The sequence below is a fragment of the Vulpes vulpes genome, chromosome 1 (genome assembly GCF_048418805.1).
Source record: "Vulpes vulpes isolate BD-2025 chromosome 1, VulVul3, whole genome shotgun sequence".
NCBI lineage: Eukaryota > Metazoa > Chordata > Mammalia > Carnivora > Canidae > Vulpes > Vulpes vulpes.
In genome coordinates, this window is record NC_132780.1 from 94,625,127 (window position 1) to 94,640,425 (window position 15,299).

At 46.7% G+C, this 15,299-nt stretch overlaps 1 protein-coding gene across 4 annotated transcripts in view; it reads left to right on the forward strand.

Moving 5' to 3' along the window:
- The first annotated feature begins 304 nt into the window (after window positions 1-304).
- Window positions 305-15,299, forward strand: part of SLC2A12 (solute carrier family 2 member 12) — an 86,845-nt gene continuing 71,850 nt past the window's right edge. For 2 of the 4 annotated variants that reach the window (XM_025997858.2, XM_025997857.2), the window contains exon 1: window positions 1,038-1,276. In XM_025997858.2, the coding sequence (XP_025853643.1) occupies window positions 1,174-1,276 (103 nt within the window). In that variant the 5' untranslated portion in view covers window positions 1,038-1,173. Of the gene's footprint in view, window positions 616-1,037; window positions 1,277-15,299 lie in introns of those variants that run through there. The other 2 variants (XM_072720544.1, XM_072720557.1) reach the window with 2 other exon arrangements.

A 15,299-nucleotide genomic window follows, 5' to 3' on the forward strand; every position in this document is an offset into this window, starting at 1 on the left:
CAGAGTTAATGCCCTTAGCACAATATCTAGCACGTAATAAATGCTCCATAAATTTTAGTTTTCACTCCTAATGATTTATTTTAAATGATCCCAATTTTCTCTCTAAGATTTTTCATTAAGCATGATTTGCTAAATATGTAACTGGAGATAAAATTATCACAATTCTGAAAGACCTTTAGTATAAATATATTCAAAAATCACGGGGGCGGGGGGCGGGGGGAATCCTTTTTCTCACCCCCTGATTTTTGTCTCTGATATCTATGGCCACTACCTCTACACAATGGGTCATTAGTCTGGTCTCTCTGAGTTGGAAACACCCTCCTCCCCCAAGCAGGCGGTCACACGACTTGACTGAGGAGTCAGGGTTGGATCCTCTCTCAAAGACAACTGTGTGTGAATAAACTGGATTACTTTGCTGTGGGTCCAGCGTGCACAGGTCCAGGGGATGTGCGCGGTCTGGGTCCCCGCGGCGGGGCCTGGGGCCTGGGGCCTGGGGCCTGGGGCCTGGGGCCTGATTTGCCTGCCAGGCCTTGCAGAGAGAGAGTAACGGACCTACATTCACCCAGAGCAAAACGAGGCTGACACAGTGGAGATGTTTTCTGCTTTGTTTAAAGGGTGAGTGTCCCGCCTCCGGGAATAACAATCTGGCTGAGAACCGACACACACTTTTGCTCCTGGTCGGCCTCTGCAGAAGCTGTTCCGGGCGCTGCCAGATCACCGACAGCATCTGGGGGCCTTCGGCCGTCCCTGTCCTCGTTCCTTCCGACCTGCAGGCTTCTCTTCCCTGCCTGTCTCCGAAGGAGCCGGGGCCCAAGAGCCGCCCCCCCGCCCCCACCCCCGCTGCGGCCACAGCCCGGTCCGAGCTCCGAGCTCCGGGCTCCGAGCCCCTTGCAGGCCCGCCGACCCCTCGCTTGCAGCCCGGCCCTGGAGGCGAAAACAGCCGTCGGAGCCCGGCCCGCCCCCCGCCCGTGATAGGCTGCCGGGAGGGCTGCAGCCGTGTCACCGCGAGGGCGCAGCCTTCGGAAATAGCAGCGGAGTTGGCCACGAATCTCCCCGGCTTTGCCCAAATCCCCGCTCCGCGTTAGCAGGCGGGCATGGGGCACCGGGCCGCTGCCGTCAGCGCGGGCCGCCGGGGAGGCGGGGAGCCGGGGCCGCGGTGACCTCGGCGCGACCATGGTGCCCGCGGGAGCCCCCGAGGGCCCGGGGCTGCGGAGCCCGCGGGACACGGCGGCGGAGGCGCAGCGCAGCGGCAGCCCGCGGCCTGCGCGGGCCCGAGGTAAAGCGGCGGCTCCGCTCGTGCGCGTGTGTGTGTGTGTGCGTGTGTGTGTGCGTGTGCGTGTGCGTGTGTGTGCGTGTGTGTGCGTGTGTGCACCTGCCAGGTGTGCACAGAGCGGGGCGAGGTGTAACGGGGAGATGCAGAAGCCGGGCCGGGCCGGGCCACCGAGGGGTGGGCAGAGCCTGTAACTCTCACCTGGGGAAGAGCCACTGGCAAGGGAGCCCCTGGTGCGCGCGCACACACACACACACACACACACACACACACACACACGCTTTTTCATTTATTGGCTCAAGTGTCCAGGGGGTCACAAGTGGACGTTTAGAACCACCAGGTAGGTTTTCAATCGGTCTTTTAAGGAGGCTTCAGAAAAGTAGTTAGGCAAGCAAGGAACACTTTCTTTTCTAAAGTTCCCAGCCGATGCCTGTCATGAATCTGCAATGAGCTTCCAGCCTAAAACCTCTGCTTGATTTGCTCCCGCCCTCTTTCCAACTGGCCTTTCAGACTCAGGTTCCTTTCATACTTCTTCCTTCCGGAGGTGAAATTTGACAAAGTTTTAATTCATTTCAGTGGTCGTTTGCTATGCCAAGTGCTGGCCTTCGCTCCCACACTGACAACTCCCACAAACGCGGCGCAAGCTCCTGGCTAACCTCTCCTACTCTGTTACTCAGTTCCCAAAGGAATAGAAAGAATCATAATAGGAAATTAAATCAACACAGATAATTCTGTGTAAGGCTTTGCCCAGCTCTGCTCCCCTTCACCATACAGTAAGCAGATTCCCAACCATCAGTTGGAATTTCATGAATAATCCAGAACACTAAGTGACACAAAAGGCATGTACCTTCCACCTTGTCACGGCTTTATAAAGGCATGTTTGCATCCTGGGTTTGTCTGATCCGGGGCTTGAGTCCCTGACACCACCACCCCCTCCCCCCCCCCACCCCACCCCCCCCCCCCCCCCCCCCGTGGAAGGCCGGGAGAGGCTCCTCAGCAAGGAGCCTCGGTCAGCCTTCCCAGCCCTGATCCCTGCTCAGCTTTGCTCCAGCTTTCCCACTTGTGGTCAAGAATGAATGCCTGGGGTCACCCTTCAGGGTGGCCAAGTCCTGTCCTAAGCAGAGCTCCTCTTCTCCACGTGTGCTTTTTGTCTCCGAGCAGCCCAGGAAGGCTTGTATTTGAGGGTCCAGGGAGAGAGCCGCAGTGTTCCCTTCAACTTCCTGAAAGATTGAGCTGCAGAGCTTGTGGAGGTGCCCAAATCAAGAAAAGGGTTCACTAAATAGTTGGTGATAATGTCACAAAGAAGAAAAGAAACTCTGTCCTGAGGGGGCCTCTACAGCAACAATGAAAAATGAACTGTTTAATTTCGATAGGGCTTTGGAAGCACTGTGTACTCCTAATAGGTTAAACTGCGCAAGTGCACAATTATCCTGAGTAGGGTCACGAGTATTTGTGTTTGGAAAGATTGCGGATATGCACAAAATGCAATTAAAGTGCAACTGTTTATGTTCTAAAGAAGTGAACAATGAATAAATACTGTAAGTTATTTTTAAATTTTTAAAATTTAATTCTAATGAAACTTCACTGCGGAGAAAAGGAAGCTGAAGTGTTTTCCCCAAATCTTAAATGAACAAAACTTTGATTTGTGCTATAGTTTATATTTAGATGGATACAAAACATTTTAGTACTACTTGTGCAAATTTTCCTAAGTTGTCTGAGATGGACCCAAAGGTAATGTTACATATATCTGTATCGACCGAATGCATAGTGCAAGCTCACTCTGTGGTTTGGGATTATACTTTAGTCTGTTTTATGAAGATGTTGAGGCTTAATGAAATAACGCTTGTCAAATACTTCTTTTCACTTCTTTGTATTTTAAACTTTCATAGTTTCATCCAGTAAATTCAGAGTATTTAAATATGCTCAATAATTATCATATTTGCCCTGCATTTGAAGATACAGGTTTTTCTATATTCCTAGATGGGAAAATTAAAGCACAAAGAGGAAAGAGTCTTACAACCCAGGGCAAGATAATTAAATCATTTGGGATACCAAAAAAAAACAAATCAAAACAAGAATTTCTAAACTCCGTGATAGCACCTGATAATGCTTCGATGTGCAATGAAAAGTGTTGGCAGATCTCATGCGGCCATCCCTGCTTAAACTGGAGAGAATGCTTTGTTCCAATGGCTAGAAGCTAAACACTTAAATTCCTTTTCAAAAAGTTATAATTCAAAGTGCATATATTTTCAGTAAATTTTTCAGTGCTTACAGACATAAACGACCTCCTAGGCAGGACTGAGCTCAATCCTGATGCCTAGAGCTGACCGCAACATAGGTGATGTTAGGAAAGTGCGGGGCTAGAACATCTCACACAAGGGAGAGAAGATGTGTGGTTGGCGCAGGTTTACTCAGTGCTGGCACAAACTCACCTCGGTGTCTCTGGCCTGGGAGGCCTGATGCCTGCTCTTCCATCTCAGGAAGTGGGTCTCTCAGGCTCTTCCAATTTCATGTTTCAAAAGTCTGAAATTTAAGAGATGCTCACTTCTGTTAATCAGATGAATAGCCAAAGGCAGTTGTTCTCAAACTTATTTAAATCTGTGAAACTCCTTTTTACAAATGAAAAGCTGAAGAGGTGATCTATATGTAAGACAGGTAATCTTAGCACATCTCTGGAGGACAGAGGGGAGGCAGAGCAAGGAAAATCCTGTGGCAGGTGGCTCCCTGCTCCCTTGTTTTTTTAAAAATATATTTATTTATTTATCATGAGAGACACCCTGCTCCCTTTCCATCCATGTATCGCTGAAGACTGAGCAGGGTCCTGGGTGGGGCCACGTTAGCAAACCACAGGTCCATCACTTCTCTGCTCATGCAGGCCATGTCTTTGAGGTCAGGGCATTCTTACTATGCTCTTACTGAGTCTTGGATTCTCAGGGTTAGCCTAAAGCAGGCCCGCTTGGATTTAGCCCGGCTTAGCTTTCTCAGCCTTCTTTGGGCAGCTTGAGAGGAAGTCTACTTGTAAGAGAGCTGAGAAGACTTTTCGAAGCAAGCTTATCCCCAGGGAAGAGTAAGTCTGGCCAAACAGCTCCACCTCCTAACAGAGCTTGGTGGTGAGACAAAGGGTTCTAACAACAACGAACCAGTCATTTGGGGAACACCCGGGGCCTTAGCGATTACCTTTTTTTCCAGGCTTTCCCATCAGTGAAAGAGTGATAAATCCTGTGACAAAAAATTATTGTGTTTTAAGAACAGGCGTTATTTAATAAGTTGGTAGCTGATAACAAATTAATGTATGCAGCTTGATATTGCCATGGGAATGACAGGATTTATAGGTATGCTAATCTATGAGACACTGTAGTCTCTTGTCTGGAAATAAGACCAGATTTAAAGATAACCATCTCCCTTTTCACTGTAGTCAGCTTAGCTCTGACTGTGCGTTTAATGTCACTTGGAAATTACATCAAAAGTCTAAATTTGAGGCTTTTTGTGACTGTGAGGCTCCAGCCAATGACTTCTCCAAGATCTAGAAAGAGAGAAGCCTCTAAGCAAACATGGCCATGGCGGGACCTGTTTCACCACAAACTCTGGGTGGTGTTTGGCTCACATAGCCAGGGCTCTTGTCTCCCATTGAGATCACTGTGACCTAGAGAGGGCAGGGAGATTGCCCCTTGCCACCACAGCAGCAGACATGCATTGGTGGGACCCTGCAGGTGGCAGGACCTGGCAGACACGGATGAAGCCATTAATTAACAATGTGACTGACCTGCAGGGCTGAAATTAGTCAGCAGGCACCAGTGTGCCTGAGCCGGTTTTACAGCTCATGGTTCTTTGAATAGGCCAAATGCCCCTTTCCCAGTTGGTAAATATTTTTAGCATCACCCTTCTGTCTGGTAAGATTGCTAGTTGGAGCAGAGGCCTCTGAGATTCCAGGAACACACCTTGTGGTAGTCTTGAATTTACGTTGTTTGTGAATTTTCAAGGGAGTACTTTTTAGTGGGCTGGATCTTATATTAGCTGGTAAAAACAACAATAAAAAAAACAACCACAGAAATACCCTCAAAATACAATGAATTCACCCTGGAGCTACCTAAGGAAACTACAATTTGCATGTGTAAATCAAAGGTGATTCAGCCAATTTTAGAATGCTGGTTTTAATTGCTGTGGATATGTGGCATTATATTTTTCATTCAAGAATAGTTCTTTTTATTTTTAAGATTTTATTTATTTATTCATGAGAGAACACACAGAGAGAGGCAGAGACCCAGGCAGAGGGAGAAGCAGGGTCTCTGCAGGAAGCCAGATGCTGAACTCCATCCCAGGACTCCAGGACCACAACCTGAGCCAAAGGCAGATGCTCAACCAATGAGCCACCCAGGTGCCCCAAGAACAGTTAGTTCTTAAATACGGTTTTGAGGTAGCTTTTTCTCAATTGTAGGAACAGAAGGCATACTTAGCCTAAGGGTGGAAAAAGTTCTGAGAGCTCCTAATGGCCCTCCATTAGTGTGCAATTAGCTTGTGGTTCTAGGCATTGAAATAGCTATTTACTCAGATTGTATGAGCAAGTGTTGGTTGTATAGGATTCTTAAATTGGAGGGCTCCCTGGTTCAATCTTTTCTCATGGACTGTCTTCCCCAAGAAGATGAGTTATTGAATAAAATAGGGGATGAAAGCCTTGCAAAAAGATACCAAGTTATGGTGGTGAGTGAGGGGGAAAGTTGAAATGGGCTTCTTCCCATGAGACTGTTGGGCCAAATACCAGATAAGGATAATTTCTCATCCATCTTCCCTCAGAAAGTACCCAATCTCTGTTAAAGGCAAAAGACTTGAAATCGCCCCAGATATTTCCCAGCTGAAACTTTGAGTCAAATATATAACCTTTATAATAAATCATAAATTCATAAGAGTTCTTTTAAATTCAATTTTGGTTTGTTTTGGCTCATTGGCATCATTTTACTTCCCATGTCACAGCAGTCTTTTATGCATCTGCTAAAAAGTTATGCCTCGATAATACACCAATTTTTCTATACAATTTAGGTAGACATAATAGTGAGACTAAAATAAATTATCATATTATTTTAATTTTAGTAGCTTTCATTCTTTTTGGACAATTACTCAGTTTATACTATTGTGCCAAAATATCAGGGAAAAAAACACAGTTCCTTTGTTTGACTTATAGGAGTATTTTTTTTTCCCTTGGGTAAATCAAGTATAATTCATCTTTAAACTGTTAAATGGTGCTTCCCATGGAAGTAATTGTTTCTCGGCAACACTAATGACTCAGTCAGCCTGGCATAGTTAGGCTCTGGGGGTTGTTGGTCACATCCATATTATTTTCTCCAAGATGCGGTGCTCCTGCACTCACCTACTTCCACACTTTGTGGAAGCTGGAGTTGGTAGCAATGTGCAAAGTTAACTTAGAAGCCAGCCCGAAATGGCATCTCAGCCTCAAATGTGCAGGACTTTTATGAATAGAGAGAAAAGTTGTGATTAAGATCAATTTGTAAGGTAAGAGAGCATTCCCAAGCTAATGAAATGTTTCAATTTCCACTGGGAGACAAAACTGTTGAAACCCCAAGGCAAAAATCACAGGAACAATTTTTTGTGATGTAAGCCCAATTATGTGTAGGTACCGCCCCAAACAAAGGAATTCAAGAATTTATGAAAAGGCATCATTGTTATGCTGGAAACAAGGTATCATTTTACTTCCTGCGCTATCAGTAAGGGAGACGACTGTTTCAGTTTTACTTCCTTGTTATGGCAATTTTATCTCACTGATTCAGACTAAACAAATCTCTGTTGAATGATTATTGTAGTGCTTCTATTACTATTATCCTTCTTATCTTTATAACAAAACTTCACAAATATTATCCCCAGTTCACAGATAAGCAAACTGAGGCTAAGAGAATTGCAGCACACATTTACTAAGGGCTTATTAGTAAGCGCAACACACTGCGCAACACACTGTTCTATCTCATGAATTCTCATAACGACTTTATGAAGTAGGTAATGTTATTATCTATATCTTAGGAATGAAAATATAGAGGAACAGAAAGGTTAAGGGACATGTCACAAGCTAGCTGGCAGCTAACCAGGCACTCTGATTCCTGACTGTACCTTCACCATTAAGCCCACGCACCTCCAAGAGAGAAGCAAAGGGGCTTGCTGCAGGAAGCATGGATGGGTATTATGTGGCAGAGTCTCAGTATCCTAAGATCCACTCCAGGGGTTTGCCCACTTGACCTATAATACCATCCAGTCCTGATGTCTCTACTTCCTGCTCTGTTCTGTGATCTGATGTGGGATTTGGGGTCCCTGTTTCACTCATTTCAGAACTTTATCGCATTTTATTTTAGCTAGTTCCCTAATTTTCCATGCAACATGTCTTTGGCTTTAAGATTATAGGTTCCAAAATAAAATATATAGTCTAGTTCCTATCAGAGTTCTGAACTGACTGCAAGTACTGTGGGCTTGGAAAACCCCGTGCAGTGCATTAGAGGTAGGGACTATGCCTGACCTCTGTATTTCCATCAGGGATCACATGCAGGAGGGACAGGTAACCACCATCTTAAGCCATCAAATCCAGATGTAACGGTGACCACCTTGCTGATTGCACAGTTTATCCAGATGAACCTGTCATCGTCTGTGCCCAACACATAGTATTGTTACATAGCACATGCTTAATTGTTAAATGGGGAGATGAATTAAGTGTTCAGCTGAACTAAAGAACATTTAATTAATTAATTAATTAATTTTAAAGATTTTATTTATTTATTTGACACAGAGAGAGAGAGAGAGCAAAGGAGCACAAGCAGGGGGAGTGTGGCAGAGGGAGAGGGAACCCAGTGTGAGGCTCCATCCCAAGACCCGGAGATCATGACCTGAGCCACAGGCGGATGCTTAACCTACTGAGCCACCCAGGCACCTCACTAAAGAACATTGTATGTATTTATTTTCTTTAATATTGTATTTATTTGACAGAGAAAGAGTACAAGAACAAATAGGCAGAGGGAGAAGCAGGCTGCCCACCGAGCAGGGAGCCTGATGTGGGGCTTGATCCCAAGACCCTGGGTTCATGACCTGAGCTGAAGGCAGATGCTTAACCAACTGAGCCACCCAGGTGCCCCCTAAAAAGAACCTTTTAATTCAGCAATACTTACTGAGTTGGATATTTCAGAGTGAAGAAAGACATGTAAGACATTATCCATGTCTATAGATTTTACCAACTCATGAGAAAGATAAGAATCTAAGTAATTACAAGGTCATCTTAGGAAATGTTGAGTCTACTAAGAATCAGGCATGATACTAGATCCTGGGTCCAGCGGTGAATAAGAGACATCCATGCAAGGCAGATGCTCATTGCCAACTGGTGGAGAAAGAAGGGATTGGGGAACCCAAGATGGAGGAGGTGGCCAGATAAATGACACCATGCTATGCTAGTGCCCAGGGGACAGCTCAGCCAGTTTTTAATGGGTTCTGGAAGAGAGTAGAGTGAAGCTGAGTCAAGAAGGTATAACTGAGGTCAGTGCATTTCCAGAGAGCGCTATAAGCAGAGTAAATGGCTTATATACAAGTTTTGAGAAGAGAGAATAGCACATCCAGGGATCTACAGATATTTCTGTATGACAAGAGCACAGAGTTCATCCAGGGGCCAGAGGATGACAAGGAATCTGGAGATGTAAGCAGGGACCATATCAAGAAACCTTTGTGTGCTAAGTACCATGAGAGGAAGAATTCTTAGGAAGAGGCCGTATCAGATTAGGGAAACCAAGCAAGTTTCTGAAAGTGATCATAGTGGGAATAGAAGTAGGGAGTCCTAGAACCCTCAGCTGCACCTTGAAATCCTCCAGCTTCCTTGAATCCGGCACCATTCCTTTAATATGTAAATAAACGTAGCTCCAGCCACCACAGGGTCTCCTTGCTTGCCAATCCCCTCTGCCCATCCTCAAACACACACTGTATGCCTTAGGAGGCTTGTGGTTCTTCTGATCACTTTTTCTACCAGCTTCCTGTCTCCACCAGATTCTTAACTTTCCCTCTTGCAACTAGTCTTTTCTCTCATCCTTGCTCCAATTTACGCATAGGTCATGGCCCTTCTTCCTTCACATTCTCAAATTCCATTCATACAAGCTCTCTGTGGATCATTACTATGATTTGAAGAGAGCTATAGTTCTATTAAATATTTGATGGGCCCATTCTTAAAATTCCCCTGTCAAATCCACCAAAGGAAATTATTGTAAACCAACTTTTCTAAAACCCACAGGCCTGTGGCCTATTTCTTTATGTGGCTCCCCCCCCCCCCCTCATTTTCCCACTCCCATCCCAACTCCTCCCCTACAACTTGATAACCTGTCTGGACCTTTGCTTCCATTTCTCCCATTTCTGGGCATTCTTAGCCATTTTTTAAAAGATTTTATTTATTTATTCTTGAGAGACACACACAGAGAGAAGCAGAGACATAGGCAGAGGGAGAAGCAGGCTCGATTTGAGACTCCATCCTGGGACCCCGTGATCACGACCTGAGCCTAAGATGCTCAACCACTGAGCCACCCAGGCTCCCCCAGCCATTCTTTCTTGAACTCTTTCTCTTTCTCTCTGTCTGTCTCTCTCCCTCCCACACACAGACATCAACATTTGTCCTTTATTAGTATATAAAACATTCTTGGCTTTTTTCTTCTCTCTCTTTCCCATAGTCCACTTGTTTATTATCAGCATGGCCCATGCGGCTCTCCCTTAATACCCAGGGGACCGTCCAGGTATTAGGCTTGATAAATAAAGTGCCTTTCCTAAGAGCTTTACACCCACAGGCTTTATAGTATTATTTGTTTCTTCCCATTTTATTTCCCTCATTTAAAAAATTTAAATGCACCAAGGATGATTCGCAGTCATTTTCAAGTATGTAGATTCCTTTAACAACTCCTTCAACAACTTTAAATCCTCACATCATAATGTTCACAGGTTTGTATTTGTTGATTGGAAAATACAGGCTGATGGAAAGCTACTGTGTAATCACTGGCACTTTGAATTTTTAAAAAATGTTTTTATCCCGACTGTATACATTTGAAATATTAAGGTGCAGTTATGTATGTTACTATTTTTTCTCAACATTCACTGGTCATTGATGGGACGAGGATCCTTTTTAAAGATTTTGTTAATCCTCAAATGTCCACAGCTCCCCACAGCTCACACAAACTGAGAGCCCCATCCAGGAAGCCTCGAGGTCTCTAGGTGAGGTAGCTGCTGGTTTGCTCTCTAGATTCATCCTGTTCCTTAACTGTCAGTTGAAAATATCTGTAAAACACATGGAAGGAGATGCAAAATTACAAATACATGAGAGCCAGATATATTCATCAATGAATTAGGATTTAACCCTAAATAAAATGCAAACATGGGCCTCATGCATAAAAGGTAGTAAAATGTCCAGCTTTCCACAAACTCTCACTGGGCATCTGTAATTGAGACCATTTTCAGGAGCCAGCTAAAGGGCAGACACCTGCATGGACCCCTGGAGCCGCTCTGGCAAGGAGTCAAAGTTTTGTTCCACAGTCCGGTCTTCCCAGCCATCCTGTTACTAAGACTTCTCTTTCTCTCTTGGGGACTACAGTTTCGATGTCAGCAACTCCAGGCAGATAGGAAAGATAGCAGCTCGCTGTGTTCCAGAACATGACATCAGTGTTAAGAAAGGACAAAGCTCGGATGAGCCACTGGAATGGTGCCTTCCAGAAGCTGTAGTTTGGCATGTACTGGTTTTGACAGGCAAAGAACTTTACTGGCCTCTTGAGATCATGCAGGAATGATATCTCTTATTCCTGCTCAGGGGACCGAGAAATGGAAGCAAAAATTCCTTCCTCAGTCCAACAGAGTCACATCAGAAAATTAACTTCCAGACATCAGAAATTTGGCCAGCAGCTGCGATGTAGTTTGGTGAGGTCCAGAGCCCACTGCCAAGAGAATTCTTGAGAAGTCTTCAGTGCAAGAAGGTGGTTGTATTATGCGCAGGGACAGGACCCATGGGCAGGAAAAGCTGCTGCCTCAGGGTTGTGATGGGTGGTGATTATATTCTTGGAAGTTGGGGGATGCAAGGGAAAGGGAGGTTTTAAGGGGCAGCTGGGTGGCTCAGCAGCTGAGCTTGTGCCTTCGGCTCAGGGCCTGATCCTGGGTCCTGGGATAGAGTCCCATATTGGGCACCCTGCAGGGAGCCTGCTTCTCCCTCTGCCTGTGTCTCTGGCTCTCTCTCTGTATCTCTCATGAATAAATAAATAAAATCTTTAAAAGAGGGTAGGGGCTTTGAAAAGAACTTTTGTGTGCTGAAGAGGATACTGGAGGCCTGGCCTTTGTCAAGTTATTTTGCCCTCTAGTAAAGCATCAACATGAAGATAGTTGGGAGCTCTCTTCTGGGTTAGTTGGGGTATTGATAAGAAAGCTTTTTTTCCTTGTAAATCAAGAAGACATTTTGTGAACTGAAGGAGACTCCTGTCTTGCAGGATTGTGATTTCTCTTAGTTAACCATTTGTTTTTTCCACCTTTCCCTTAGTTTTCAGGCCACCAGGAGTGCCTGAGGAATGTCACACTGGTCCCACCTGGGGGCTTACTGGGTGTTGGCTTGTGCCTTGCCCTCAGCTTGCCTTCTGCTCCCTCATCAGCTATACATACCTATGGGTCCTCCCGGCCTCAGAGCAGTTCCCAGCTGCCACCAGGTGGCTACAATGTGGTGTGTCAGACACTGAAAACCCGCCAGCTGCTCCAACTCCCTTCTCCTTTTCTGCCTTTCCTATCTGGGGAAACTAAAATATTCAGGTACTCATGTCTCAGCCTCTCTTGCCAAGCTTGACCATGGAACCCTCTGGTTCTGGCTAGTAAGACTTTAGGGTGAATCTTCAGCTAGAGCTGAAGGTTACACTGGCAAAAACAGATTAGAGGAGAAAAGCATCCACATTTATTTAAGTTCTACATGACTTGGGAGCCTTCACCAGGAAATTAAGACTGTAAGAAATGGTTAAGGCTGAGTGTTTTTATGCTCAGCTGGATGCAGAGTGGACAGCCATGGAGCAAAGTGACAGGTCAAGCTGTTTGAGGTAAGTGTAGCAAACTAGGGGAGACTTGGCAAGGCCTGTTTGTTTGGATCCTTCGAGGCCTCTCTTCGTTTTCAGAGATGAGCTTGCTCCCTTCCTGTGGGTGTGTGTGTGGGGGGTACCTCTCATGTGAGGGTTTGTTAATCTACTTCAGGGGAGATGGACAGTGGGGAGGTGAGAGGAACCTTCTGCTTCTCCCATTTTCTCAGACTCCTTCAGCTTAAAATACTCAGGAAGCCAAGGTACCACATTTTAAGGGTTGCATATCCTGAAATCCATCATCTTCTGCAGAGCTTCTGGAAAGTTCTCTCCCCCAGAAAAGGAAAAAGGCCTTTTGCCCCAAGCCTTCTTCCATTGTCACCTGCCTTTGAATTTGGTAGTGAGAGAATCGTGCCTGGAGCTGTGACAGCCACCTTGCACATATGGTGACAAACCAGGGACAAAAGCCAACCCTCTGAAGAGGTAGGAACAAAGGATGGGTAGAGTGTGAATCCTTGGAGACACCAAACTCAGCTTGGTCTTCTCTCTAATTAAACAGTAAACAGTAAATGCCACAATGTTTTAAACCCTTGTTTTTTAGGTTTTGGTTTCTTATAGTCAAAAATATCGTAACTGATCTGGGGGCTGGGTAAAAGGAAGGCAGCTAATCTGGCTATTGGCAAATACATTTTAAAAACAAAGACAAAGGATGCATTTTAAGATTTCTTTTTTAAGGGAGCATATATAAATTTTGGAAAGCGTCCATTTTCTGTTGTCTGTAGTTTTTGTAAAAGTGGACTCTGACAAAAAGAGCTTAGGACAACATCTGACCATGATTTAAATCGAGGTGAAGACGGGCCTGAGGACAGGTGCAGACAGACCTGTGTGAACCTGAAATGAGTGAGGGGACTCTAAAGCCACAGGGGCAGAATTATTATCTGAAATCTGTGACATGGAGGATAAATAGGAAGAGCTATTCTAGGTGCACAGAAAAAGGGCAGGGAAGACAGACATAGGAAATGAGATGAACGAATATATATAAGGAACACAAAAATAGTTATTACTAAACAAGTAGGTGGAAAACTCAAAATACTAGATGTCTTTTCTCAGTAGAAGAATTCAGGTAGTAGCAGCAAAATTTGGAAGAAACAAACATCCAGACCTATCCTGGGGACAGCCTCACAATGAAGGAGGAAAGGAAGGAAGGAAGGAAAGAAAGAAAAGAAGGAAAAGTCTTACCTGTAATCAGCAGAAGTAGAGAGTTAACAAAGCAAGATCCAGGGAAGGGCTAATAAGCCCATGGAAGTAACATGCACTCTGTGCACCTCCCTCGCCACGGAATTCGGAGAAAATTGGTTTCTGGAAAGTGTGTCTGGACAAGTGCTACTGAATCAAGCCTGAGATATGCGAAATGGAAAAGAAAGCAAAGTTCTTGTCTTTTTGTTTTAGAAGGGTCAAGGTGTAGAGGGGCCGTATTTTCTGTTGGGCTGAGTTTCACTGTATGCTAAAGAGGATAAGGGGGCCCGGAGGGGGGTTAGATGATGGCTGGTGCCCAGTATTGACCACCCCAGGGGGCCCTACACGTGGTCTGGGGCCAAGAGGCAGCACCGGCCCGGCCCGGTGGAACAGCACCCCTAACTCTCCCCTAACTCTTCCGGGGCCGGAGTTCTCCGGCTGCGCCAGTGCCCCGCATCCACGCGACATCCACTAGTCTGTACTGAGCCCTCGGTCAAGCCCCGTGTGGGTCCCCTGATAGTGACGCTCCAGCTCTCAAGGCGCTCCCACTCTAAGGTAGGTGACGGGCATAACTAAATATAATCCACGGTACTGTGAGGCCATGGAAGAAAAGGCAAGGGAGAGAAGAGAGATTGAAGCTCACCAAAGAGCAGCCATCTGGGAAGGTTTTGCAGGGGAGGGGAGACTCTTCAAACTGTAACTTCAGGGATGACTCAGATTTCCCTAGGCCCTAAAGTGAGGGGAGAGTCAGGCCGTGAGGAGAAGCTCAAGTCTGGGGAAGTGCCTGGCATTTTCCAGAAACAGCAAATGGTCAGGGTGAGCTGCAGAACAGGTGCCTGGAGACTGCTGTGGAGCCTGAGAACTCGAGGCCCGCAGTGGGGCTGCTAAACCCCATCTGAACGACCAGAGACCAAGTCTGCATGGGGCCGATGGGTCATAAAGTATAAGTAAACGAGTGATGATGAAAGGACTTGCGGTGTCTGGTGGTGCCGTATGAACAGGCTGATAATAGAGCTGCGCGGTCTGCGGCGATGCTAATACTGCGCCGCACAAATGCCAAGCACCTGTGTGAGCCCAGAGGTGCAGGCGCAGCTTCATGCTCGCGCGCCCTTCGCGCCGGCGGCCGCGGGGGAGGAGAGGACGGTCCGTCTCCTGGGGAAGCGGCGGTGCATTCCCTTCCTCAGTCCCCCGACAAACACGTGTTGAGTGTTTACCTCATGCCAAAGGCCAAAGACGAGAATATAGACCTGAGGAAGGCAGAGCTTTTGCCACGTGGGTGAATAACTGAGCGCGGCCCAAGATGCCAGGTGTCCTAGCAACACATTGTGGGGGCAGGAGGAGCACAGAGGGGTTGAGGGTGAGGCTGCAGAATATGGCAGAGCAGGGCGGCCTTCCTGGGGGAGGCGGCACTTGAGAGGACGCCTGGAGGATGGGGGGTACGAGAGATACTCAGGGAGGACGACTGGGGCCGCGGGCCAGGCTGGGGGAGGCCACGTCCGAAGGTTGTGGGGCTACTGCAAGTTGTTCTCGAGCACAGCACCAAGGGGGTCTTGTCAAGGCCAGGGCTCGCCTGCCCCTCGGGCCGGGCTGTGGTGGGCGCCTGGGGGAGCGGCACCGCCTGGAAGGTCATGGAAACCCGGGGAGGGGGGAGCCAGGGAAGCTGTGAGCGTCTGTGCAGGCCCCGGCCTTTGTGCCCTCTGGTGGGCCTCGGGCGTTCAGCGGAGCCCGTCGGGGTGATTGTGCCC